The sequence below is a fragment of the Brassica napus genome, chromosome C2, assembly GCF_020379485.1.
Source record: "Brassica napus cultivar Da-Ae chromosome C2, Da-Ae, whole genome shotgun sequence".
NCBI lineage: Eukaryota > Viridiplantae > Streptophyta > Magnoliopsida > Brassicales > Brassicaceae > Brassica > Brassica napus.
Window position 1 is genome coordinate 44,097,651 of NC_063445.1, and position 26,218 is coordinate 44,123,868.

The following is a 26,218-nucleotide window of genomic DNA, read 5'->3' on the forward strand; positions in this document are numbered from 1 at the left end:
CACTTAATGTTTTATCAAAAGAGATAAATATACACTTATACCCTAATGGTAAATTAATTTAAACATTAGGGTTTAGAATTAAGCGATGGAGTTTACGATTTAGGGTTTAGGGTTTAGGGTTTAGAGTTTAGAGTTTAAAGTTTAGGGTTTAGAGTTTAGGGTTGGGGTTTAGGGTTTAGGGTTTAGAGATAAGGGGTGGGGTTTAGGATTTAGGGTTTAGGGTTTAGAGTTTAGGGTTTAGAGTTGGATTTTGGGATAAGATTTCAAATTTTGAAAAATAAAAAAAATTTAAATTTTACAAAAGATAAAATGCCATTTTGGTCATTTTAGTTTTTGAGAGTTATTTTTGTGACATAAACTTAGAAAGATGCTATTTTGGAGATTTGAACAACCAAAAAAGCCATTTTTATTTCAAATCAAGATCGTATAAAGAGATCTCGGAGGTAACAAAATCAAACCATGAAGCCATGAGATAACAAGGATAAAGTAACTAAAACTTCTCAATGAGCTTATTAAAAAACTAAAAACGAAACATCCAGAGCCTTCCATCTGCTCACTTAACTCTTCTTCAGTAACCTGTAATTCCATAAACATTAAGCTTTGACAGGACTGGATTTGGGGTTTGAGGGACCCTATCCCCGCAACTACCGACTGTTTAAACAAAACCGTGTGTGCGCCCTTCTTCTTCTCTGCAACACCAACATTTACTTCCTTCCCCTCAGCATCCTCTATGTTTTTATCTTCCTCTTTAATCTCTTCTAACTCTAGGTTCTGGAACTCATCCCCAAAATAAAACTGATGAAATTTCAAAGCTTTCCTAAACCCCATGTATATGTAGCGATGAAGAATCTCCCCAAACTCGTTAGTAATCATCGTGGATTTCGTTTTAAACAGAACGAAAATCATACCCTGAATATCCTTAATTTGACAGATGAAAGAGCCAATAATCCTTAGACCCCAAAACTTCCCTTGATTTTTCAAATCTCTTACAAGATCTGAAAGATTTTGCCCTGCAGAAACTTCCTTTTGCTTTCATCGATTCCCAAAAACACACTGATGCGGATGATCTATCCATTGAAGACCCTCGATAGCCCAAACACTCCCCGGATCCCACCGTTGACGACCCATTCAACCCTAATACCCAATCGCCGTCGCCATCGCTTCACCACACAATCATTTGTCCCTCAACTTCAGAACATTAATGATTAAAATGTATTCCCTCCGTTCCTAAATAATAGATTTTTTAGTATTTTCACACATATTAAGAAAACACATTAAACTATCCTAATAAATGTATCGTTTTCTGTAATTTTCAATTTTCAATAATTTTTAACCAATAGTAATTTAATAAAGTCAATTAATTTTCTTGAAGTTTACAATTTTATTATAGAAAACAGAAAAAATACATCTTTCTGAAACAAATTTTTTTTCTAAAAAGTCTATCATTAAAGAACGGAGGGAGTATATAATAAGATTAATAAACGAATTTTGAAAAAACTAACTTTAAAAATTATTTAATAGTAATTTTTTTTAAAAACAATATATAGTAGTAATATTTTAGAAATTTTACTTTTTCAAAATCCTAAAAAAAGGATTTGAAAATTTAATATAATTTTGTTTTTTTTTTCTAAAATCGTAATGAAAATATAACTATAAAAGATTATATTGAGTTTGGTTCTTCAAAATTGCTAATTAACATGATTGTGACACATAAAAGTTATATATTTAAAAATGTGATATTTTTTAAAGTATCTCATAATCAAAAATATATATACAAAAATAATATACAATATTAAAAATTAATTATAAATATCGTTTAATAGTCTTATTATATAAAGCTTAGTTCTTCTAAGTTGCTAATTAACATGATCGCGACACATGAAAATTATATATTTAAGATTGTGACATGTGTTAATCTATCCCATATGTAAATATATATATACACTAAGATATTAACAAAAATGAATTTTATTAAAAAGTAATTATAAATATTATTTAATAGTAATTAATTAAAAGATAATTGCAAATGATTATTTTATAGTAATTTTTCTTCTAATATTGTGATATGTGTTTAAATATATAATGAGTAAAATATGTATAATAAGATAATAAAAACGAATTTTAAAAATTATTTAATAGTAAAAAAAATTTAAAATATTTTTTAGTAATGATAATTTCAGAAATTTTCCTTTTTCAAAATCCTAAAAAAAATATTTGAAAACAATTTATTTAATATAATTTTATTTTTCTAAAATCTTATGGAAAATATAATTATAAAAGATTATATTGAGCTTGGTTCTTCAAACTTGCTAATTAAAATGATTTTGACACATGACAATTATATATTTAAAAATGTGATATGTGTTAAACTATCTCATATTTAAAAATATATATACAAAGATAGTAAAAACGTTTTTTGTTAAAAATTAATTATAAATATTATTTAATAGTATTTTTACATTTTGTTAAATCTTAAAAAAATATAATTGGAAAATATTATTTGATAGTAATTTTCTTTCTAATATTGTGACATGTGGTAGAATATCGAATGATTAACAATATATATAAACTAAGAAACTAAAAAAAAATTGAAAAAAAAGTTTCAAAATTATTTAATAGTAAAATCCTAGTGAAAATATAGTTGTAAACGATTATTTGATAGTAATTTTACTTATAAAATTTTTTATTGTAATTTCTATCTTGATCTTCACATGAAACTGATGTTGATTTTAAAAATATATATATAATTGTTATGATGTTGTATGTAAGTTAATGGGGGAAGTTAGTATGGCTATTATGCTTATGTATGATTATATTTATGTGTGTTTGTTCTTATCAACATATAAAATTGGTTATGTTGTTGTAAGTCATGCTCCTAAAGAATTTAATTCAGAGAGAAGGGCTTTGCAATGGAACAAGATTACTAATAACTCGCCTAGACAACATGATTATTGAAGTAGAAATCCTATACAACAATTATGTGAAAAAATGAATTTTTATTCGTAGAATAAATCTCATACAAACAAATGCAAGATGGCCTTCAAACTGAAAATATCATAATTCCATATACGAATTTGCTATGCAATGAATATCAACAAGAGTTAAGGTTAAAGCTTAAAAAGTTGGTATATATTTGCCAAGTCCACTCTTACAATTATACGCCACACTACTATGAAGAATCACTACAACTACAGAGCTTCAGATTTTTAAAATATTACGGCAATAGTGTTCTACAAAATATTATATATCAAGAAATTTTCAATAGAATCTTTATATATAAAGTAAGCTTTGTATCCCTCTTAGAGTGTCCAGCTCGGATGCCATGTCACAAATTCGTGTTCTGTGGTATCGACACGTGTCCACTAAGACTACACACTGCGTTTCATTTATTCTGTGTCGATTTCGTTTGGGCTTACGATTACGTTTGTGGGCATTCGCTTACTTCGTAAAACCTATTTTAGAGTGTAAGCCAGTATAGTCAAAACACGTCGTTTTTGATTCTTTTGTTTCTTTTGTTTCATCTATTTTTTCTTCTGTGCGGCTGCGATATCGGAGGAGACTCTAGGGTTTTTGATCCAGATGATTCATCTTCTTCCTAACTTTCCCAAGGAATCAACCAGTGTCAGTTATTGTTTTTACTCATGGAATTTATGATATTTATCGTCCAAATCCCTTTGGGCTAATATATATTGTTTGTGAGTCAACTCAACCCTAGCATCCAACCGCCACCGTCCTCTTCGATCCCCTGCTTCCCCTCATCACAAAGCTTCAACCTTAACACCGCCATTCGAATTAACATCCACCTCTTCCATGGATTACAAGAACGTGATATGCACCTCCTTGCCACAACGAATCGTTAGGAGATGGTAACATTAGACGAGCAAACGCGCTCTGGAGAATCATATCGACGCGTTGAGCCTCAAGCACGAAGACAATTACGCAATGGAGGCTGTGGCGGTGGCGGTGGCGGAGGGAATAAGAAGACTGATAGTAGTCTTTCAACCGTTGTACCAGTGGAACATTTGCGACAGAGGAGCAACGGTTGTTCTAGAGTGACTGGTCGGCGGCAAGCAGATCCACGCGATGATGGTTAAAGACGGTTCTGTGTCATGAGAGTTCTGGATTAGCGATTCATTTTTTGGTGTCGAATCATTTGAATTTGGCTCGACGTTGATCAAGATTACCGAGAAGATTGGATATTAGTGGAAACTAAAAGAGAAGAAAGGATATGTAGGATTATCACAGGAGATGATGCTACCATCAAATGGCTCTTTGGAAGATAGAAAGCTCTGCTAATTGGGGTCAACTCAAGAAACAGAATCCGGTAGTGCAACTGGCTAAATTCAATCAACAAAAGTGAATCAATGTCAAAATGTTCATCTCAATTATGGATATGATCTATCGCAGTGGTGAGTGTAATCAAAGTTGTTGGAGCATGGTGGAGAAGTGGTGCCATTGTAATGGCGACTGATGGCCATAACGGCATATTGAATCACCAGAAAGGGGTGTGCTCATAGCATGGCTGTAATGGTTGTATGAATCGTCACTAACCGCGCTTTAACTCTCCCTGCCCAGTACAACACGATTTCGCTTTTTATTAAACTACTTCATCTTGAGGCAGTGTTTCTCTCCTATAAAAAGGTGAGGCCTTTACCATTAATCATCATCTTTACATTTTTTTACTACTCTCGATATAGATTTACTTTTCAGTGTAATGGTGATTTCAGATGTGTTTCTCTCTGAGTTGTAGGCTGGCCATTGTTCTTCCACCGTGCAACTGTTCCGATTCTGGTAAGCAAGGACGTTAATCGTGGTGGCGAGTTGATGTCTGAACCTTACACGGAGGCTTAACTACAAACACCAGCAACGTGCTCTCAAATTCTCGGATTCTATATTCATGTTGCTTGCGATTTATAACCAGGCTGTTACTACATTGCGAACAAGTAGTTAAGTACCTAACACTTCTGAACTTCTTCCTCTGTACCATTCTTGCTTAATTAGTCTGGCCTTATTATCTCAGAGCAGATGGTCATTCTTGATGAAGAGTCATATATGCATAGTGTTTGCTTGGAAAAGGGTGATTTTTTTTTTGTATATATAAAACTTAAATTTAGGGTAATGTAAAGGGATGAACGCCTACCTGCTCTTATTACATTTCACGTTCTACTATGTGCTCTATTAGCGAGACCGAGAGGGAGTTGTTTAAGTATGATTTTTCTTGGAATGTTTGCATGAAGCACTAAAGCCGTCCTTGGAATGTTTGAATATGATTTTTTCTGTAGATATAAAAGACAATAGTACAACAAAACAAGTTGTTGGTTCATTCTACTTTCGCTTATTTTTGTGCACATGTCTTCCTGTAGCAACAGCATAAAATTGACATGAATTGATAGGATACTATATGTGTTAACAGTATTAACAATGTTCAAGCAAAGATGATATGCAATCAGATTCTTGGTTTTAGATTTTTGGGGTTTTAAAAAAACCTGCAAAAGAACTTATGTTTCTTAATGTTTCATTGCTCTTATGGTGCAGGTAGATCTGAATAGAGCAAGAGCTCCTTTGCTCGAGATTGTAACTGAACCTCGTATGGGAAGTGGGGTCGAAGCTGGTGAATACGCCAGTGAGATGCAATAGATTGTAAGGTATTTAGGATTGAGTACATGAATATGCAAGAAGGCTCTCCCCGCTGCGTTATCAATATCTCATTCCGCCCAATTGGGCAAGTTAAGTTTGTCACCAAGGTCAATAAGTTAATTTTCTCGATTTATCGTTTGTAGATTCTGATCTTTTTCAGAAAATGCCGACTGTTTAATTTGATTCAGCAGGAGAGATGCATTATATTGGTACATATCTTGGTATGCAATCAAAAGGTTAATACTTAGTTGCATAAATTATGGCAAAAAGTACTACTACGACAGTAAAACAAAGGTATATAAATGTAAAGAGAAGGCAACATTTTACAGGTGTTAGTTTAAAAAAAAAACATTTTTCTGGTGTTCTGTTAAGACTACTTGAATCTTCAAAATTTTTGGATCAGGTGAGCAACTGGCAGATTCCAGCCGTCGTGAAAGATTTGGTGAAGAAAACGGAGGAAACGTCTATGGAGAATTTAGCTTCTGTTCCGAGTGCTGCTCATCGTAGACTCACTTCAACTAAAGGGAATACCAATCAGTAAATCAGTTTTAAATAAGCTTTTCCCACAGCATAAAATGCCGCTAAGCAAGTTGTTCCAACATCATCAAAAAAAGCCAAAAGAACATGAAAGTGTCATTTTTGAAATTAATACAAAATCTATTTACTAAAGTACATTGGTAGCAAAATATTCTCGGACTACATTTAACTTACAATATCACTCACTATATTTCTCAAGCCAAACTTGATTACCATGATGCAGGAGGCTCCTCAAAATACAAATGATAGTGAACAGGATGCATAATAAGCAGTACGTTGATATCTCAATGATACGTAAAAAAAACACAAGTCTGAATTTGATATTCCTTGCATATTTATATTCTCTATGGTAATATTGGCAATCCATTAACTAAATAAATATGTTGTCCACGCAATATTGTCAAGCTATAAACTAAACAAAAATAATATATAAACTAAACAAAAATGACCCTAAAACTCTCAAAACCAGAGGAATTCTGCTAAGCCGTGGCAGTGAACGTGACAGTGAAGAAGATGAGAAATAGAGAGAGAGAGAGTGGACAAACAAAACCCTAGATCAAGAGATCGGAGAAGACAATAGTTCGAAGGATTTATAATTTTTAAAATAAAAATTTATTCCTCTGTGCGTACGGTTTATTAACAAATATCAGATAAGTGGCAGTTTCGTAGAATATAAAACAATTAATTCCTCCATCTTTTTAAGGAAACAACTATCCATTTGACTTATTATATGTAAACAACTATTAATTTTAAGACATTGGTTTCAGATTTGGAGTTAATTAATAACTATTTTAAGAGATAGTAATACATAATAGATTAAAAAATGTTTCTACGGAAATAAGACCACAATAAAAAATTAATAGATAATAAAAAAAAATCAAAAATAATTCTTTGGAAAAAAATAATAAAATACAGAAGAAACAAATATAAAAACAAAAATGAATAATTTTTCTATATAAAAGAGATATGTTAAGTTATTCTAATTAAATAAATGTAAAATGTATTTTAAATATTTATGTCAAGGATTCTAAAGAAACTATAAACATAAATCCACAACTGTGTAAAAATAAAATATATAGTTATATAGTTGAATAAGAGACAAACAATATAAAATAAAGTAAGAGAATAAATAAAACTAGATAACTTCAAATTAAACAAATAAATCAACAATTCTACACCATCAAAATAAAAACAGAATAAAACTTCAAATACACAATCTTCTTAATTATAAGGAAAAATTTTGTTAATTGTAATGATAATAAAACAGAATAAAAAATAACAAACAATAAAATAATGATTCATACTCTTATAGAAAAAAAACATTTGAAAATAAAAAAAATATTAAACAAAAATAAAAAATATTTATTCTAACTGTTTAAATTATCATCCCGTCCGTAAGGCGGGCCGGCCCTAGTATGATATATAGAAAAAGAGGTTAAAGTCATGATGCTAAAGTAAAGAAATTTGATGTTTTATCTAGCAATATATTTGATATTTAGATGACTATCAACAATACATATTGATTGGTGTTGTGTAACATTTATATTTTGATTTTTTATTTTATTTTATTTTTAATGTGTCTTAAACAATATAGAGAGTTCACAGTTTTATATGTTTCAATTAAGTCCAATCAATATTATTTTGAAAAAAGTAAAAGTGATTATTTACTAAAAATTTAAAAACTAATATACTATTAAAAACACCAGATTGCTGAAATAGAAATACTAATCAAAATTTATGTAAGGAAACAAATTATTATTACAAAAGTAAGTCACCAATATATACTGAAAAAATCAAGATCTAATGTGAAAAAAGATTTTCATTCTTTTTATGTGTTCATGAAATTAAAACCTCAAATAAAACCCGGACAACACACGGGTCCACATCTAGTTTAATATACTTTAAAAATAAAAGTAACTTTCTTTCTTTTTTTTTTGTCAAAAAGTAACTTTCTTAATAAGTGATTTATACTAAGGGACAGAGGGGAGTATAATTTAATTCAAGATTTATCATTACACAGAAATAAATGTATATTATTATCTCACGCAAGACAATATACAATAGGATTGTGTTCAAAAAACAAAAAGACAATATACAATAGGATAGATGTACTATTGGATGTTGCATAGTTCTAGTAAGAAAAAAAGCCATTAAAGAATGTTTTGGACCTCGTTCGAAACTACGTCGAATGGTAATCCCGGACCTAACGAATTACCGAAAAATCAAGGATTAATCGGACATAGTTTTAAATACGATTTAATATATTTATAATATGTTTAGGTAACAAACATGACAGTAAAAATTTTAATACATGGTTATATATACAAATATATGTGACAAGTGAATGTCGAAGCATCATAGTCTAGTGGTTGGGTGCGCATATGTTAATCTATCAGGTATAGGGTTCTATATTTCTGCAACGTATCCTTTTCATACTTTTAATCAGTGCGACTTAGAAAAAACACATTAAATTGTCCGACATTGGTTAATAACTAAGATGAGAAGTCTTGAAGTGCCTTATAAATACAGGCACCAAATCACATTAACTCTCGAACAAATGGTTTTTTTTTGTCTTAGGGCCCAAAATTTGTTAAAGAAGTTTAATTATTATGTGGTTTTAATTGGTTTTAATCCGATTTTAAGCGCCTAGTCGGTTTTTTGCCAATTAAATGGTTTACCGATCAATTGAAATGACTTGGCTAAAATTGCAGCGGCTAATTCCCACCAAGCACCTAGTCAGACGCCTAGTTGGGTAGGCGTCCGCGTTTTCGAACAGATATTTTGGATCGTAACTAATAACAATGGGATTTTTTTATAAATAACACATGAAACTTTTATAAAATAATTCTGTTTAAATAGATTAGATTTTTTATTTATATTAAGATTTCGAAAATATTTGAGTAAATATCATCATTTTCATATGCTCAAAATAAACTAAATCAACATGAACCAAGTTCAAATTAACTCGAAAACAGTTGGGCTAGAAAGCTTCATGTACAACCAGTGATCGTCCCATTAACGACTTTGAACTTAATAGTCCCACTAATGACCTTGAGCTCGAAGCTAGTGTCCCATACGTATGTGAAAACGAAGGTTCCAAGTATATCTTTTTTGAGAAGACACACATCGCCAGTTTTTGTCAACGTATCAACGGGTACAACCGATTCGAAACCAGTGCACGACAACTTTAGGTTAGTGAGTGGGCATCTACATGGGTTCATCAATGTCACTTTCCACACTGGTTTGTTCTTAACCATTCCGGACTTGGATTGTTGCAGAGTAACGCTATCAAGTCCACAAAATCCTGACACTTCCAACAAAATATTATTTAAAAACAAAAAAGTTTTATATTAAATGGTTTAAATAAATAATAAAAATGTTCTAAATAATTGTCTACGTACGTGTTCACTAATTAGATTTTTTTTTTCTTTTCAGAAAAGGTTTAACTAATTAGATTTGGTATATGACCAACGCATGTAAGTGTGAACCGCCTAATTTGTGATAGTGTCACTATATATCAACATGGGTTCAAATCCAGCAGAATTTATGTTACAAATGTTTTTTTTTATTTGGTGATATATACATATGGAACATCGACTTATGGTGATCAAAGAATACATTGTATAACAGTTATAATATTTTTTTTTACTTTGTATACAAAATATAGATACCTTGGACGACGAAGGTGATGATGGCGAAGATGATTAGGTGGCAAAGAAATTTGCAAGCCATATTTGGGTTGGGTCTTTGGAATTTTTATCAAACAAAGTTAGGAAATTGTAGCAAGTATGAACTGAGTATGTAGAATGTTGAGATGTGTTACTGAGTATTTATAGTGAGGGATTGGGTTTGTCTTATAGAGTAAAATATCGTTTTGCTATTAAGATGTTGACCAAAATTAAGGGGGTGTGATTGGATTCTATATTTATGTATAGTCTTAAAGATTTGTATTTTGTTATAATTCTAGTGTTATTCCATTAGGACTTTTCAAAAACTATTTAAAACTATAGTGTTATTAGTTTATGTATTTATGGTTAACAGTTTTTGAAAATCTGGTTATTGGATTTATCATTTTACAAAATCAATAAAATTGTGTTATTCAAACAAAAAAACATAGTTTCTTTATGAATATTTTGAAATCTGTTGTTATTGGTTTACTGATTTTACATGCTATCTTATACAATAAAGTTGGTTTAAGTTTCTCTTCTTGTGTCTACGTCATCAGGGAGGTAGGGGCATTTTGCGACACGTCAGCATCCTCTCTTCTAGATTTCGGGCTTCGTTGCGGTTTGTTATTTTGTGGGCTTTGTTGCGGTTTGTTTTTGTTTATTTTGATGGGCTTCGTATTATTTTGGCCCACCAGCTAATCTCCTCCTTCGACGCCGCAGGTAGCTGAACACTAATTTCACCGTCTTCTTCGTAAGACACCACCAAGTAAACGATTCATGATTTATGCTGAAGCCATAAACTCAGCCTTTAATTTCAGTAATTTCTCTCCTACTAACTTCTTATTTCACTAGAACCTTCGATCTCTTCGGATTCTTCAAGATTTGGATCCTATAAATGCGTTAAATCTCATTTATGGACTATCCTTCGGCTTCGTCGATTGGGCTTGGATAAGAGAAACCCTGAGATAGCCGAGACACCACCACAATGGAGAGCGGCAAAATTGTCGGAATCTGAGATTACGACGTTGAGACGAAGCGAGAGAAGCCGTGGTCGTTGCTCTCTCAACTACTCGCCGATCCGATTCTCGCTGACGTTCCGAGGAGCCCAACACTGTCGGATGTCATCACTCTCGTCAGCCTTGAAAAAGGAAGCGCTATGCCACTCTCCATCGTCAAACTCGACGGCTCCTCCTTGGATAGTGTACTTTTATATTGGCATTTTGTCGAACATCTGGTGTGCATTGTAGATTTACATTTGCTTTTCTTCTTTTGGCAGATGTGGCGGTTATGAATTCAGCTACGTTGAAGGATCCGAAGATTTTTGATCAAGAAGAGAGTGAATGAGATGGAGCAAGCAAACATGGGTCATCGCCACATTTCTTGGTAAAGCTCTCACCTTTTTTATCTTTTCGGAAAAGAGAAGCCTTTGTTATTACAAGAGTTTTGTTTGTCGGAGTCCGGAACAAGTCTCAGGTTCATCCATGTATTTTCAATAAGTGTTAATCTAGCTCTGTTGTTGTACTATGTTCAATGTACTTGTCTTTAACTTTGTTTTGATTGGCCATCATGAATACAGATCGCATCTGTTCCATATGTGATGAATAAGGGTCCGGGAAGACACTCGAAGAGGAAGAAGCATCATCTCTTTCGCTCACTCAACAAGATTTGTTAGATAGTAGTGGTAGGTTGTGGACCAAACATAGTTATGTCATTCAACACTTGAGCTAAAATTTGAGGTCACTAGATACATTTTAAAAGCACTATGATTTTTAATTTGTTTTTTTTAGAAGTTAAGTCTGATATGTTTTTGAAACTATGTCAAGATTCCCAGTGATTAAAGTTTTAGTAATCTGTAACGGTGAGAAAATGGGGCTCCCTCTTGGGTTACTTACCATGGAGGTTTTAGAGGAACCATTGCTGTAGATTCTTGGCAACTTCTGAGGGTTTCTTCATTGGTTCTTTTTTTAACTTTTTCTTTGAGATTCTGAACTATACTTCCGTCTTTTCCATTTTATTATTATTATAGTTACTTTGATCACTCTGTAATTATTATAGTTACTTTGATCACTCTGTAATGATGGCCCTAAGAGCAGTGTCGTCAACCATGGTGTGTGTGATGCTAATAGTGTTGTGGAAGGTGAAAGAGGTGAGGCCACTGAACCAAGTAACAGCTCTGATGATAGGAGGAACACGAGCGAGGTTGCACCACAGAAGGAAGTTGTGTCCTTTGGAAAAGGGCACGGACTGACTAATAATTACAGGTCTGTTGCATTAGGTTTTAAATATATTTCTCAAATACAATGAAGTTAGAATACTTCAAATATTTTGCATATTTGGTTTTGGTTGCTTTAATTATCATGATTATGCATCCCCTCTCACTTTTTTAATACAGTTAATGTGAAACTTCTCCTTCCACCACCGTATCCATACCATTACTAAGGTTATTTTTTTTCATTTCCTGTATTTTTACAGAATTATCACACACCCATCACAAAAAGTATAACCAGACGTTGCTTATGGTTTCATTCCATATGCATAATAATTGCAGTTAAGAGAAAGAGGTCAAGAGATTCATCACGAGTGTCGAATTTATAATTTTTAATTATAGGTTTAACTAAAATCATGTTAACAATTTTTCTAAGTAATAATCAAGCTATGAAATTTTTTTGGGGTCAAACTGATGAAAAGATTAATATTTATATCAAACCAAATTGCATGCTATATAAATTTAGCTAGACCAGATATATTTAATTAGAAATAAACCAAGTAGAAAATTGGTTTATAGAGGGTGCACTCAACAAGATTGCATGCGTATAATTAATTTCTAACTCATACCCTCATCTCATAATTTAAATAAAATAATTTTTAAAAAAATTATATAATAAAACACACAACAGACAGTTCTAACATTTGAACTGTATTAGGCAGAAAATACTTCATAAAGAGAGTTTTAAATTTTTATATTGTAAAGTAGAATAGAATATATATATTATTGTGTTGTATTTGATAAGAGAATAAAATATGTGTATATATAGTAGTAACATTAACATAATGTTAACACTAGATAATGCTAACTTTCCTAAATACTTAATGTAAATATGCTAGAATATCTTGAGATTAACTTAATCTTCAAGTTTTTCTTTTTTAGTTTTGAGGATCTTCATGGGTTTCATGGGCTTCACAGTCTTGGTCCGTAAGATACATATCTTCCGGCCCAATATATCTCTAATACTCCCCCGCACGACAAACGTGGGATGCACACAAATCTTCGATCACAAAGCAGACCACGTATGTCGTGGATACTATGTCGGGGAAAAAAATCAGTAGGTTCCTCCGGGAATAAACTTTAACTTTAGACAAGGAGGGATGAAAACTTCAGCTCTTCTTTGGTTTTGATAATGGGAATACATCCCGTGGGCACAACTGCAGCTCCAAAAAACAATCGTACTATCTCGGACAGTCCGTAACTTGGACTAAAGAAATTGAACTAAAAACATGAGCATAACTAAACTCCTCCGTAATGGTTAAACTATAACCACAATATCCCAAACTATGGAATATAACGCAAGAAATCTTTGAGAAATTCTAAACTATAGAATAATCTCTAACAAAAATATTCCAAACCATGGAAAACAACACTTTGAGATATTCTAAACTATAGAATAAATCTCTGACAAAATTAACCCACATGAAACCCACAAACCCTTAAACACCGTTAAACCTCTCTTTAATTCTTGCACTCACCGGCCACGTACCCAAAAACCCACTACCATTCTTAATTAATAAAACCCAACCCTATTAGTTAGAGATCAAGTAAACTTATTTCAAGCTTTTGTTACTTCACGTCATCGTCTTGATCGTCTCCGTCTTCATCATCGTCAACACCACCGATGATGATCATCATCAAAACTTAGAAGTTATAACGACAGAAGCTTTAATCTTGATCCCTAAGAATCGAATACTCTGATACCATGTAGGATTCAGGTTTATTATGGGCTTCCAACTTAAAACCAATTGGTAATTAGTGGCTTGGCCCTAACCCTTTATATATTACTTAATGTCCCTTAGAATTTTCGATGTGGGATATATATCCCTAATACCCCTCCTTGAGATGATGGCTCTTATCGGCCATAAATCTCGGAACTTTAGGACATTTATAATCGGTCGAGCGAGTTTAATTCGACCTTTATACCCGGTCGGAAGGATTAATATTAATTAGGAGTTTAAGATATTTAGGATCTGAGCTCTGATACCATGTTAAAGTAGAATAGAATATATATATTATTGTGTTGTATTTGAGAAGAGAATAAAATATGCGTATATATAGTAGTAACATTAACATAATGTTTACACTAGATAATGATAACTTTCCTAAATATTTAATGTAAATATGCTAGAATATCTTGAGATTAACTTAATCTTCAAGTCTTTCTTTTTTAGTCTTGAAGATCTTCATGGATTTCATAGGCTTCACAGTCTTGGTCCGTAAGATACATATCTTCCGGCCCAACATATCTCTAATATATATCAACTTATTTTAAAACCAATTCCAATATATATTTATATATTATATTCAAATAAAAGTAACAAGATTTAGAAAGTAGAATAAAAATCTCGGGCGTAGCCTGGGCAAACTCCTAGTTTCTTCATAAAATCTACTTATCAAAGTATTGCACATTGATCACATATTCTCAAAGACTTTCACAAATAAAAAACCCCTTAACTAGATCCTTTAATTATTAATTGCATAACCGACAGTTTGCGAAGCTTTTCTTTAGTTCTTCTCTCTGTCTTTCATTATCCACCTCTCAAAATCCAAATTCTCGCTTATCTTTCACAACCTGGAACAGCCCATCACTTTTGCAAAATTTCCGTCGTAATTGGACCAATGGTCGCTATTGCGAACGTAAACCAATCCACCTCATCCTCTACAGCTCTACTTCTCCTTCCTGACATTTGTATGCTTGTAGCAGTACGTGTATGTTTCTTAATGCAAATACAAAAGTGATAATACAAATAACAATAAAAACCAGCACTGGTTAGTCTAGTGGTACTTGAGGGAGTTTCGGTCCCGATACGGATCCGGATTCGATTTCTGCTGGCCACTGGGGGCAAAATTTAAAATCCGGGCTCCCCCAGGGTCCGGTGACCGAGGCGTGGTCCGGCCGAAAACGTAGGCTGCTACGGACCGTCGCCGCTAGTCTGGACCAACTACGGTGGAGGCCAGGATACACCGGGTTATCCAAAAAAAAAAAAAAAAAAAAAGAGTAAGCATAAAAATGATAAATAAAACAGTAACACAAAGACCAGAATTTCTTGATAATCAAACGTAGACTCTTACGTCCTCACATGGATATAATTTATAAAAATGAATAATCAAAACAAAAAAAACAATGGATAATTGTTATGAGATAAGAATTTAGACGATTATCCATTTACATATTATATTATTACTTCTCTTCCAAGTCACCGACTGATGTCATTGTTTAATATTTTCTAATTGCTATAAATATGTATTTCCTCCTCTTATGTTTGTACGACTGAAGTAAGAAGAAGAAATAAAATTATCACAACTCCTCTCTCTCTTTATGTTACCAAACAAAAGGACATAGAACAATTAACTCTTGTAACTCTTTTCTTACTTTATTTACAACACGTTATCAGCACGAACCTCTGACCAACTGAAGTTTATCAATCCGAATTCTTAAATCAGCCGAGGTAATGTTTAAATTTATGTATTTCAATATACTTAATTTATTTAAATTTTATTATTGTTCGGAGTGAGAGGATAGGTCTTCTCCGTTTATTTTTCGGGATTATAGGCGTTGCCTTCTCCGACTGATCGTTATGGTAGGTTATGCCTTCACGATCAGAGAAACACGTGGTAGGCTTTGCCTCCGTGAATAAAAAGAAAAAGTCAAAAATGGTAGACTAAGCCTCCTCGGACCTTGAAATAAGTAAAAGTCAAAATGGTAGACCATGTCTCCTCGGACTTTGAAAAATGATCAATATGGTAGTCTAAGACTCCTCGGATCATGTGGTAGGCTAAGTCTCCAATTTTATTTATTGCTTTTTAAATTTCTGCAGTTTAATTTATGCATTTATTTTATGCTTTTAATTTATGCATTTAAATTTCTGTCTTTATATATTATTATTCTATGAATACGGTTATCATGTCGAATTTGACATAGCTCAAAATAAATGCCCTTGATATTACGAGAAATATTAGATCTGGGCAGTGGGTGCAGAGATGCCTCTGAAAGAAAACGAGCTTTTAGAAATCATCGATATAATCTTATCGGATGAGAAAAAGATAAATCCATGATAATTTACACCACTTTGATAATGGTTTAGAAGATGAGGTGTATCATGATCAAAGATCTAGAAGATCTTTGATAATTAAATCCTTGAAAGAAAGGATCAGAGTTGATGTAAATCTTCCGAATAAACGGAAAAAAAAAATCATGATACTAAACCATCAAGTCGATCCTACTAGAAAAGGACGAGGGTGTAGATGCAGTTGAAACCGCTATCATGATCGTGAAAGAGGACGAGGAAGAAGATTCCGTCCCTATGAGAATAACGAGAACTTCCACGAAAATGAAAGTGGTCGGGTGATAAAAGGCAAACAGAAAAGGTTTGCTATAGATACGGCAAGAAAGAAAATTGGGTACGTAGTTTTCGTACGCCAAATATTTAGCGGATCTATATCGAGATTCAAAAAGAAAAAGAGAAAGGAAGTGAAATAAACTTCATCTCTTATGAGCCCGGACCATCTTTTGATGGCTTGAATACTCATCTTGATGATTCAGATTTTCTGGTTGGTTCAGAAAATAAAAATAAAATATCGATGTGATATGAGAATTATCTTCCTAAATAAGATTTTGAGAGTCAGGATGGAGATAGATATACCTGAAAGATATTGGGTCATCGTTCATGACTACTAAAGGTAACAAATATCTTTCCTTTCTTAAAATAAAGAAGTATAGTATCTAGTAATATAAAAATTACTATTGACTCTAGAAGAGCTTATGATGAAAAGACATGCATAAGAAAAAGATGGCAAAATTATGAGTGGTAAACCTGAAGTTTACTGATATATAGCCTTCTCCAATAATGTTATCGACATTATTGTGAAATGTTGAAAAACTAGAAGTTTTTCACATATAGCATGTCAAGAAAATAAAGGAAACCATCATGGGTGATGAATCATCAAACAAGTTCATAATATGTGATTTCTTTAAGTAGACCCCAAATTAAGATCTCACTCTAAAGGATTTGAAACATAATTCATCCCAAATGGGAAAACTGAATATGTTATTGGTTCTAGAGTGGGATTCAGTACGAGATTTTAGACATGAAGTGTCATCATCTCGAGGGGGAGAATTAAAGAATCCTAGTGAGTGGAACATTGAAAAATTATGTTCGGACTTGAAAAAGAACTTGATAAAGTAAATTCAAGTAAGATGATCCCCATGATCGGGTGTAATGCAGTTGTGCATGTAATAAAGACATATACAATCCAAAGGGATAAAGTATATGGATAATTAGAAATATGCTCACAATTTTGCTAGAAGCATATGATAAGCTGATGGAATGAGATATGTGAAATGGATTACAATGAAAAGTAGGATAATCCATTTACAAAATGCTTGCCAGACATTTTGATGAAATAATGAAATCTCATATTCCAGCTGAAAATGCTCCAATGATAAAATGTGTCCTAAACGGACGATATATGAGTCTATGGCATGCTAGAGACGTGATAGACCACTTTGGTTCCAAAGAGTCTTCGAAAAGGAGCAAAAATATGAATAGATGATGAATCTCATGATGAGACCGTTGATATGGTTAATATAATAGTCATGTACCTGGGTAAATCATTGATGATGATAAAAAGATCTCGATTAACCATATCAGTACGGGTAAAAAGATGGAACCAAATAGAAAATAGATTGTCGACAATAAATGAAAAAGCGCTATATAAATAAGGATTATGAATCTACCTCTATATATGAGGGTAGAGTGAATTGATTGGCCATCAATTCGATATAAAGCTCGTTAGAAAAACGAGAGATTTTTGGACCAAAAGTCCAAGGTATATATTTCTCCAGAGAATGAAATGAAAGATGACCTTGAGGTATGAAAAACGGCTTGTTCCGAGGTCACTGGAGAAAATTTAAAATAGATGCAATATATTGATATGTCTGGCAGGACAAAAACGACTTGAGTTGCATCTTGATATTTAGAAGTCCCTGGAGAGTAAAAGATGCTCTCGAGAATGTATAAAACTCTGGAAGAGTTAGAAAAAGCCGTATATAAGGTATCTTGAACCGGTAACTGGTGATATGTTTATAGCACAGTTTGCTTATTGCCATTTTATTGAGAATGAATTTCCAGTGTTAGGGGGATGAATGTGAAAAATTCCTAAAGAAATTACATGGTGTACACAGTCGTTGGTACACTTTGGCCCCCCTACGAATCAAAGAGAGCTGGAAATTCAGAAAATTGTGCATTTGCATAATTTGGTAAACCAGTTACCAAATGTGTTCACAGATACGACATGATATACCCGCTGAAAATGTTTCATCAAGAGTTGATGTTCCTAAAAAACAAAGTGATGGTAACAAAAAAAATGAACCTAGGGTTCAGTTAAAGAGGGGGAGACTAGCGGGTTCTAGAGATAAAAATCCCCGAAAGAAATTGGTTGAGAAAAGTTGCAAGGTTCCTGAAGAACCTGATACTGAAAAATGTCTGAAAGAAGACATAAGTGGAAAGGTTCAAAAAGAACCTGATACTAAAAGATGCCTGAAAGAATGCATAAATGGTAAGATTCCAGAAGAACCTGATATTATAAGATGTCTGAAAGAAGGCATAAGTGAAAATGTTCCAGAAGAACCTGATACTGAAAAATGTCTGAAAGAAGGCATAGATGAAAAGGGTCAAGACAAACCAAATAAAGATGATCCAGATGACGAAAAGGGAACAAAAAAGTGTGAGATTTCCATCAACTGCACCCTTGATGAAAAGTTATAAGATAAAAGATGTTGATGGAATGTTCTCTTTTTCTGTCAAAAGATATCGATCATGAAAATGATGATCCCGATCCAAGGTCCATTTAGGAATGTTAAAAGACATGATTGGGAGGAGTGGCAGAAGGCCATTCGAATTGAATTATTCTCCCTAGATAAAAGGAATGTCTTTGGACCTATAGTCATAACGCCTGAGAATATAAATCTTGTTGGGTATAAGTGGGTATTCGTGAGAAACATAACACGATATAAAACCTGATTAGTTGCCCAAGGTTTTTCTCTGAGACCGGGAATTGATTTTGAGGAAACATATTTCCCGGTAATGGATGCAATTACCTTTAGATTTTTGATAAGCCTAACAACATTTAAAAATCTTGCAATGCATCTCATGAACGTTATGACTGCATATTTGTATGGATCATTGGATAACGATATATATATGAAACTCCCTGAGGGATAATGCCAGGGGCATTGAAAGAAAATCCAGGTAGATTTTTTCGGTCAAGTTACAGCGATCACTTTACGGATTGTAGCAATCCGGACGCATGTAGTACAATCACTTAAGTGAATACGTCTTGAAAAAGGGATATGTGAATAATGCGATATGTCCATGCGTTTCTATAAATAAATCGTCATCTGGCTTTGTGATCATTGCTATATATGTAGATGACCTGAACATAATTCGAACTTAAAAGGAGGTTGATGATGCTCGAACTCATATGAAAGAGGAGTTCGAAATGAAAGATCTCGGAAAGACAAAGTTTTGTCTTGGGTTCCAGATAGAGCATCTCCGAGAAAGAATAATTGTGCATCAATCAAATTATACGAAAAGGTTATTGAAACGCTTTTGTATGAATAAAGCGACTCCTTTGAGTACTCCAATGGTAAATAGATCTCTCGATGTTGAAAGAGATGTTTAAAATATCCTGGTAAGTTCATACATAAATAAGTACTTTGGAGATGCTAATGGTAATAAAGCATATGTGAGCTTATATATCTTGCGAGTTGTATTTGATTAAATATACTTTTAGACACTAATGTCTTTGCAAGATCCTGCTCATTTCCTATTCATGGAAATTAGAACGGCGTCGAGAATATATGCGTTCTCTCCAAGGTATGTTTTAAATTAGGGTTGATTTATTCTAGAAAACCCGAGTTTGGTATGATTTTGCAGATACATGCTATTTATAAAGTCGAACACAAACTGGATATGGTTTTACAATTGGTGAAACCGCGATTACATAGCGTTCCGAGAAACGATCCTAGGTTTCGACTTCTTCAAAGCATGTCGAGAATATGTGTGGCTTCGATCAATGAGTCACCACATATAAGAATTAAGCGGAATAGTCAACGAGAAAGAGCCGACGAAAATATTTGAAGATAATTCGGCTTGTGTCGCTCAATTCAAAAAATGTTACATTAAGAGTGACAGAACGAAGCATATCCCTCCAAGATTCTTCTCGTACATAAGGGAGCTAGAGAAAAATAAAAAGGTGGACATCGAATATGTATGGTCATGCGACAAGCCGGCAGACTTGTTTACAAAGGTTCTTCTTACTACAACATTCCGAAAACACGTGTATGATATCGGAATGCGGCATTTGCGTGACCTGTGAAGAGAACGCTATGTCCACTATTCTCAGAGGGAGATTACAGTAGTGTACTACTTTTTTCTTGTCATGGTTTTTGTCCCAATGGGTTTTTTCATGATTAAGTTTTTAACGAGGCATTACATAATACAAAATGAATAATTATGGGAGAGTGTTATGAGATAAGATTTTAGATGATTATCCATTTAAATATTATATTATTACTTCTCCTTCAAGTCACCGACTGATGTCATTGTTTAATATTTTCTAATTGCTATAAATATGTACTCCCTCCTCTTATGTTTGTACGACTAAAGTAAGAAGAAGAGATAAAATTATCACAACTCCTCTCTCTCTTTATGTTACCAAACAAAAGGACATAGAACAATTAACTCTTGTAACTCTTTTCTTACTTTATTTACAACAATAATAACGAATACAACAACACAATATCGCACACATGATATTATTCCTATTTATGCAATAATTCAAGATAAACTCTACAAAAGTTTATAATTATCTCCTCCAAAAAATCTACAATAATTTATAAAACTATTTGACAAATTTTTAGAAAATCTAAACTCTTATAAGCTTTGGTAAATTGTTTTAGTTATTAAAATCATCAAAACTCTTATAAATTCACAAACCAATAACAGCCCCTAAATATTTTCCTTTGTCAAAAGGTAAAAAGCTCAAAGGGTCAAGGCTAATTAATTTGTTTATCAGAATTACGAAAGAGGTTTTTCAATTATTTTCTTTCAAGCAACCAATTTTAAACGATTGGGCCAAGGCTAATTAATTTGTATATGTACTATTAAAAAAAAAAAAAAAAAAATCTACTTAAAATAAAACATAGTTTGACAATTACATTTATTTAAATTAATTATTATTAAATAAATACTTTAACTTAACATAGTATTTATTATCTTCTTTTTTTTTTTGTCAGCAACAAAACAGATTCATATACATTCTGCGAACCATCCCGGTAAATCTGCATCCATATGAACGACAAACGACGGTTGTTTCCTTGCACTGCGTGCTAAACTATCCGCCTTTGAGTTCAGTGTCCGTGGTATATGAATGATCTCTGAGCTGTTGAAACTTCTTTTCAAGAACTTTATGTCTTCAAAATAGTTCGCAAAGGCTGGTCACTCTTCTGGTTCCGAAACCATCTTCACCAATTGAGCACAATCCGTTGCAAAAGTAACACAAGACTGTCGAAGATTCCTCATGCATTCCATTGCCCATATGAGAGCCTCTATCTCTGTGTGTAGTGGCGACTGACTCGCTCTCGTATTCCTTGCTCCCATTAGTCCATCGTAACCTTCCAGGGTACTGTACCATCCTTGCCCTGAATATTTATCCTCTGTTTTCCAAGATTCGTCCGTAAAACACCATCGATCTGGTATACTCGGTATTGCCAAAGGTACTGGAACTTGGGTGCGGTCTATACTTTGAGTCTGAGAGTTTGGTGCTTCCGCCCAAAGTAATGATTCCGTTTCTTCCAATTTGAGAGTATCTCTGGGATCCATATCCAAATTGCTAAAAACTTTATTGTTTCTACCTTTCCATATATACCAGAGAATCCAAGCAAAGTAATGATCCTCCATTTCGGGGGACACTCTCCAAAATAAATGATCCATATTGGTAAACAAAGATTGAGTGGGGAAAATATCTGGATTCGTTGGAACCCGTGAAAGTGCCCAGACCTGAACCGCCGGTGGACATTAAAAAAAAACGTGATTAGTGGACTCCTCGGGGGCTCCACATCGGTCACATACAGTACCTCCTTGCATTCCTCTTGACCTCAAATTTTTCTTAACCGCTATACACCCAGTTAAAATTTGCCATAAAAAATGTTTCATCTTGGGTGGGCAGCGTACTTTCCAACAGAACGCCTTCAACGGTGTTATCGAAGGACCAAACTGGGGTGGCATACTTTCTATGTCCGGATATACTCGTTCCACTTCATATCCAGATTTAACCGTGTATTTCCCATTGTTTGTAAAATGCCATTCATTTCAGTCTTCTAGATGAAATCTGCTCATAGGAATACTTTCAATAATTTTCACATCTTGCGGATCCACCAGAGTCCGAATAATCTGTAGATTCCATGACCGTGATGTTCCATCGATAAGAGCATCCACTGTTAGTTCCGGGTAAAGATTGTGTTGATTTTTATTTGCTGGTCTCGGGTGAGTGGATGGAAGCCAAGGGTCATTCCATACTGAGATAGATGATCCTGTTCCCACCCTTTTGATTAGTCCTTTGCTAACCAGAGATCTAGCAGAGACAATACTACGCCAGCCATAAGATGACGAGTATAATCTAATGGGTTCCAGGGGTGAAGCATTCCTGAAATATCTCCCTTTGAAAACACGAGAAAAAAGCGTGTTAGGTTTGTCCATTAATCTCCAAAATTGTTTCCCAAGCATAGCTGTATTAAAGTCTGTAAGATCCTTAAATCCCAAACCTCCATCATCCTTAGGACTACATAGTTTTTCCCATGATTTTCAATGCATACCTCTCTTATTACCCCCTGGACTCCACCAGAATGGTGCCACAACACTCACTAACTTCTTCATTACCGTTTTCGGGATTCGAAAGCATGACATCACATTGTTTGGCAGAGCTGTAACCACAGATTTTATAATCACCTCCTTACCTCCTCTGGTGAAAAACTTAAAAGTCCATCCATTTACTCTGCTATTTAACCGATCCTGAAAAAATCCAAAAACTTGCACCTTTGAACCCCCCAGATTTTCCGGGATTTCCAAGTATGACCCCAATCCTCCTAAGTTATGTATACCTAAGACACTTCGTAATTCCTATCGTGTATCTTCTTCGATTTTGTGTCCAAATTGAATCGATAATTTGTCAAAGTTTATTTGTTGTCCTGAAACCCCTTCATATTCCTTAAGGATCCTAAGAATTGTCTGACATTCTTCCTTCTGAGCTTTGCAAAAGAAAAGACTATCATCTGCAAAGAGTAAATGGGAAATTGGAGGGCAAGCCCTAGCAACCTTTATACCCGTTAGTTGCTTATTTCTTTCTGCCTTTTTAATATTCACGACCAAAGCTTCCGTGCACATAATAAACAAATAAGGAGATAGAGGATTCCCTTGTCGTAATCCCCTCTGTGGTATTATATGTCCTTTTGGTTGCCCATTTAATAAAACCTTATATTGAACCGAGGAAATGCATTCCATCATTAATTGGATCCAATGCTGATCGAAGCCCATTTTTTTTAGTAGTTCCTGGATGAAGACCCATTCAACTCTGTCATAAGCTTTGCTCATGTCTGTTTTTATTGCCAAAAATTTATCCTGACACGATTTGTTAGTCCGCAGACCATGGAACATCTCCTGAGCTATAAGTATATTATCCGATATTAAACGTCCAGACACAAAAGCCGATTGCGTCTCCGAGATCAGTGATGGAAGACAAACCTTTAATCTTTGACATAATACCTTAGAAATAATCTTGTATCCTACATTACATAAGCTGATAGGTCTGAGTTCAATCATCCTTATGGGCCTCTCCTTTTTAGGAATCAAGCAAATATTCGTAATGTTTAACCTTGTATCCAATTTTCACGATGTCAAAAAATTGTTGACCATAAAATAAATATATCATAAGATATTGTTCAGTATCTTTTCAAAGATTACATTTTGATAGTATCTTTTATTTAAACTGTAAATAAATATTTATTTTTAATATTTACTTTTATCTAGACTATTAAAACAGAAACACTAAACGATCTAGTTACAATAAAACATAGTTGTACCATTACCTTTAACTTAATTATTATAATATTTATATATTTTAAAATAAATATCTTAAAAGGTATTGTTAATTATCATTTTTAAAGATTACATTTTGATATCTTTCTTTAAAAATATTATCAAAAGTGTTTTAATAACTATGAGAAACAAAGATCTTATTACAAGTTTAAGGATTGTGGTTTGTATTGTTTCACCTTAGGTATTCTATTTGTCTAGTTTATGGTCTCGTTTAGGGTATGTTTAGGGTCTCCTTTAGGGTAAGATAATGTCTTGTTTAGGGTATTTTTAGGGTTTAGGTTAGGGTTTGATTGTGGTCTCGTTTAGGGCTTTTTTAGGGTCTAATTAAAGACATTATTAAAAAACATAAATTAAGGATGTTGTATATCATTAGATTAAGCATTCAAGCATTATGGTTCCTAAACATCAGAATAAAAAACCAAAACTATACAATAGATTAAGCATTATTGTTCCTAAAAATCAGAATAGAAAAATAAAAGCTATACATTAGATTAAGCATTCTTTTTCCTAAAAACCAGAATAAAAAAACCAAAGTTATACATTTGATTATGCATTCTCAAAGAATCTCCTCTACAACCGCAGCAACAAGACACTTTGAAGTCTCATACTTTGACATCCTATCAAACTCTGTGGCGAGCTTTTCTGATGTTATCATCATTCACCAAGGACAACTCCAATCCAGGCGAATGGCACTAGATGAACTTCAGTGCATAGACACCATAATCTAATGCATTTTTATTCAGTTTACCCACAGGGACATATAAAACATTATAGTGCATTGACATTGAAACCTTCTGGTATCTCGTTGGCTGAATTGCCTTGACAATATGAGTAACAAGGTTTTGAGAACGCATCCAACTAATATATTAACGTTTTTTTAAATGTAACCATACATTCACTACAAGAAAAATGTGTGTTTTATGGCAGACGAATAACGCTATATAACGATACTATAGCGGTTTTTGAAGCGATGTATCATCACCCGTCATAATAGATAAGGGACATTACATAGCGGTTTTATGCTCTGCTGTCTTTTCTTCCGAGACGATAGCGTTTTTTTGTATGCAATTAAATATTCTTTAATAGCGTGTTTTTATTGTTATTATTACATTATTGAAAAATTAAAAAAAAATAGAAAAAATATTTTATATATTTTAAATTGAATTATTCATAAACTAAAAACCATTTACATATAAAAAAATAAACCAAAACTAAACCAAGCTTAGACCTAAACCTATTTACTAACTAAACCTAATAACAAAACCAGGCCGCTTTCAAGCTTCTTAACTCCGCCGCCGTCAACCGCTGTGACAACCAAGCCCTCGCCTCTCTCTCTTCTTTCCTTCGACGTCGGAGACGACGACGGAATCACCATGGCTCTTCCCACTCACTGTCGTCGAGCTCGTTTTCGGCTCACCACTGCCAAGCTCATCCCATACACCACCGTCAAGTTCGTCTCCGGCTTATCTATCCTCTCCGCGCACCTTTGTTTCAAGCTTCAAGATTTTCTATTCATTGACCATTCTCCACCAACTATAGACAGCAACTAATAAAAAAAAACGGTTTAATCAGTTCTAAACCCTAGAAATAGATTTCAGATCTATATTGATTTCTACCTGTTTCTGGATCGATGAAGCAGAAGCAATGGAGAAGCAACGTATTGAAGTTTCTGTGTGGATTGAAGACCTTCGCGTCACTTCTTGAGAAAGCTCTCCTACACTTGGATTTCCAGATCTCGACCATGTTGTCTTCTCATCCTTCCTTCTTCGGAGTCCATTGCCATTTGAACAAGAGGAATAATAAGAGACGGTGGTGGTGGTGGTTTAGATAATAAGAAAGATGTGCAGAGATACAGAAAAGAAGAAGAGATATGTTGATGGCGTAGGGAAGAAGAACAAAATAGAAAGGAAAGAAAAAAAATCTGAGGTAGAAATAAATTAGAAAAATTGATT

The 26,218-nt window shown here is 33.5% G+C and overlaps 1 protein-coding gene, 2 long non-coding RNA genes and 1 other non-coding gene across 6 annotated transcripts; 3 read left to right on the forward strand and 1 right to left on the reverse strand.

The window, feature by feature from the left end:
* The first annotated feature begins 4,284 nt into the window (after positions 1-4,284).
* On the forward strand, positions 4,285-6,233 carry LOC125581828. The gene is made up of 3 exons (XR_007319574.1): positions 4,285-4,641; positions 4,751-4,946; positions 5,536-6,233. It is a non-coding gene; the product is annotated as an uncharacterized LOC125581828 (long non-coding RNA).
* Positions 6,234-9,024: 2,791 nt separating this feature from the next.
* On the reverse strand, positions 9,025-10,222 carry LOC106380392. Of its 2 annotated transcripts, none has more exons than XM_013820150.3 (2): positions 9,846-10,222; positions 9,025-9,478 (listed from the first exon to the last, which is right to left on the reverse strand). In XM_013820150.3, the coding sequence occupies exons 1-2, from the start codon at positions 9,904-9,906 to the stop codon at positions 9,165-9,167; spliced, it is 375 nt and encodes a 124-aa protein (XP_013675604.2). In that variant the 5' UTR covers positions 9,907-10,222; the 3' UTR covers positions 9,025-9,164. The 2 variants fall into 2 exon arrangements, with proteins under 2 accessions (XP_013675604.2, XP_013675603.2); XM_013820149.3 differs by having other exon boundaries at positions 9,025-9,484.
* Positions 10,223-10,520: 298 nt separating this feature from the next.
* Positions 10,521-12,548, forward strand: LOC111206788. Of its 2 annotated transcripts, XR_007319573.1 has the most exons (4): positions 10,521-11,043; positions 11,119-11,225; positions 11,419-12,103; positions 12,315-12,548. It is a non-coding gene; the product is annotated as an uncharacterized LOC111206788 (long non-coding RNA). The 2 variants fall into 2 exon arrangements; XR_007319572.1 differs by lacking the exon at positions 12,315-12,548 and having other exon boundaries at positions 11,419-12,296.
* LOC125582848 lies at positions 11,668-11,788 on the forward strand. Its single transcript, XR_007320292.1, has one exon. It is a non-coding gene; the product is annotated as a small nucleolar RNA snoR130 (small nucleolar RNA).
* Positions 12,549-26,218: the final 13,670 nt, after the last annotated feature.

What these genes read in the sequence shown, in the direction of transcription:
- LOC106380392 (XM_013820149.3), bottom strand. Translation starts at nt 9,906, where the DNA reads ATGGCTTGCAAATTTCTTTGCCACCTAATCATCTTCGCCATCATCACC. An exon ending in CATCACCTTCGTCGTCCAAG is followed by an intron (nt 9,485 to 9,845) that starts GTATCTATATTT and finishes TTTTGTTGGAAG; the next exon opens with TGTCAGGATTTTGTGGACTT.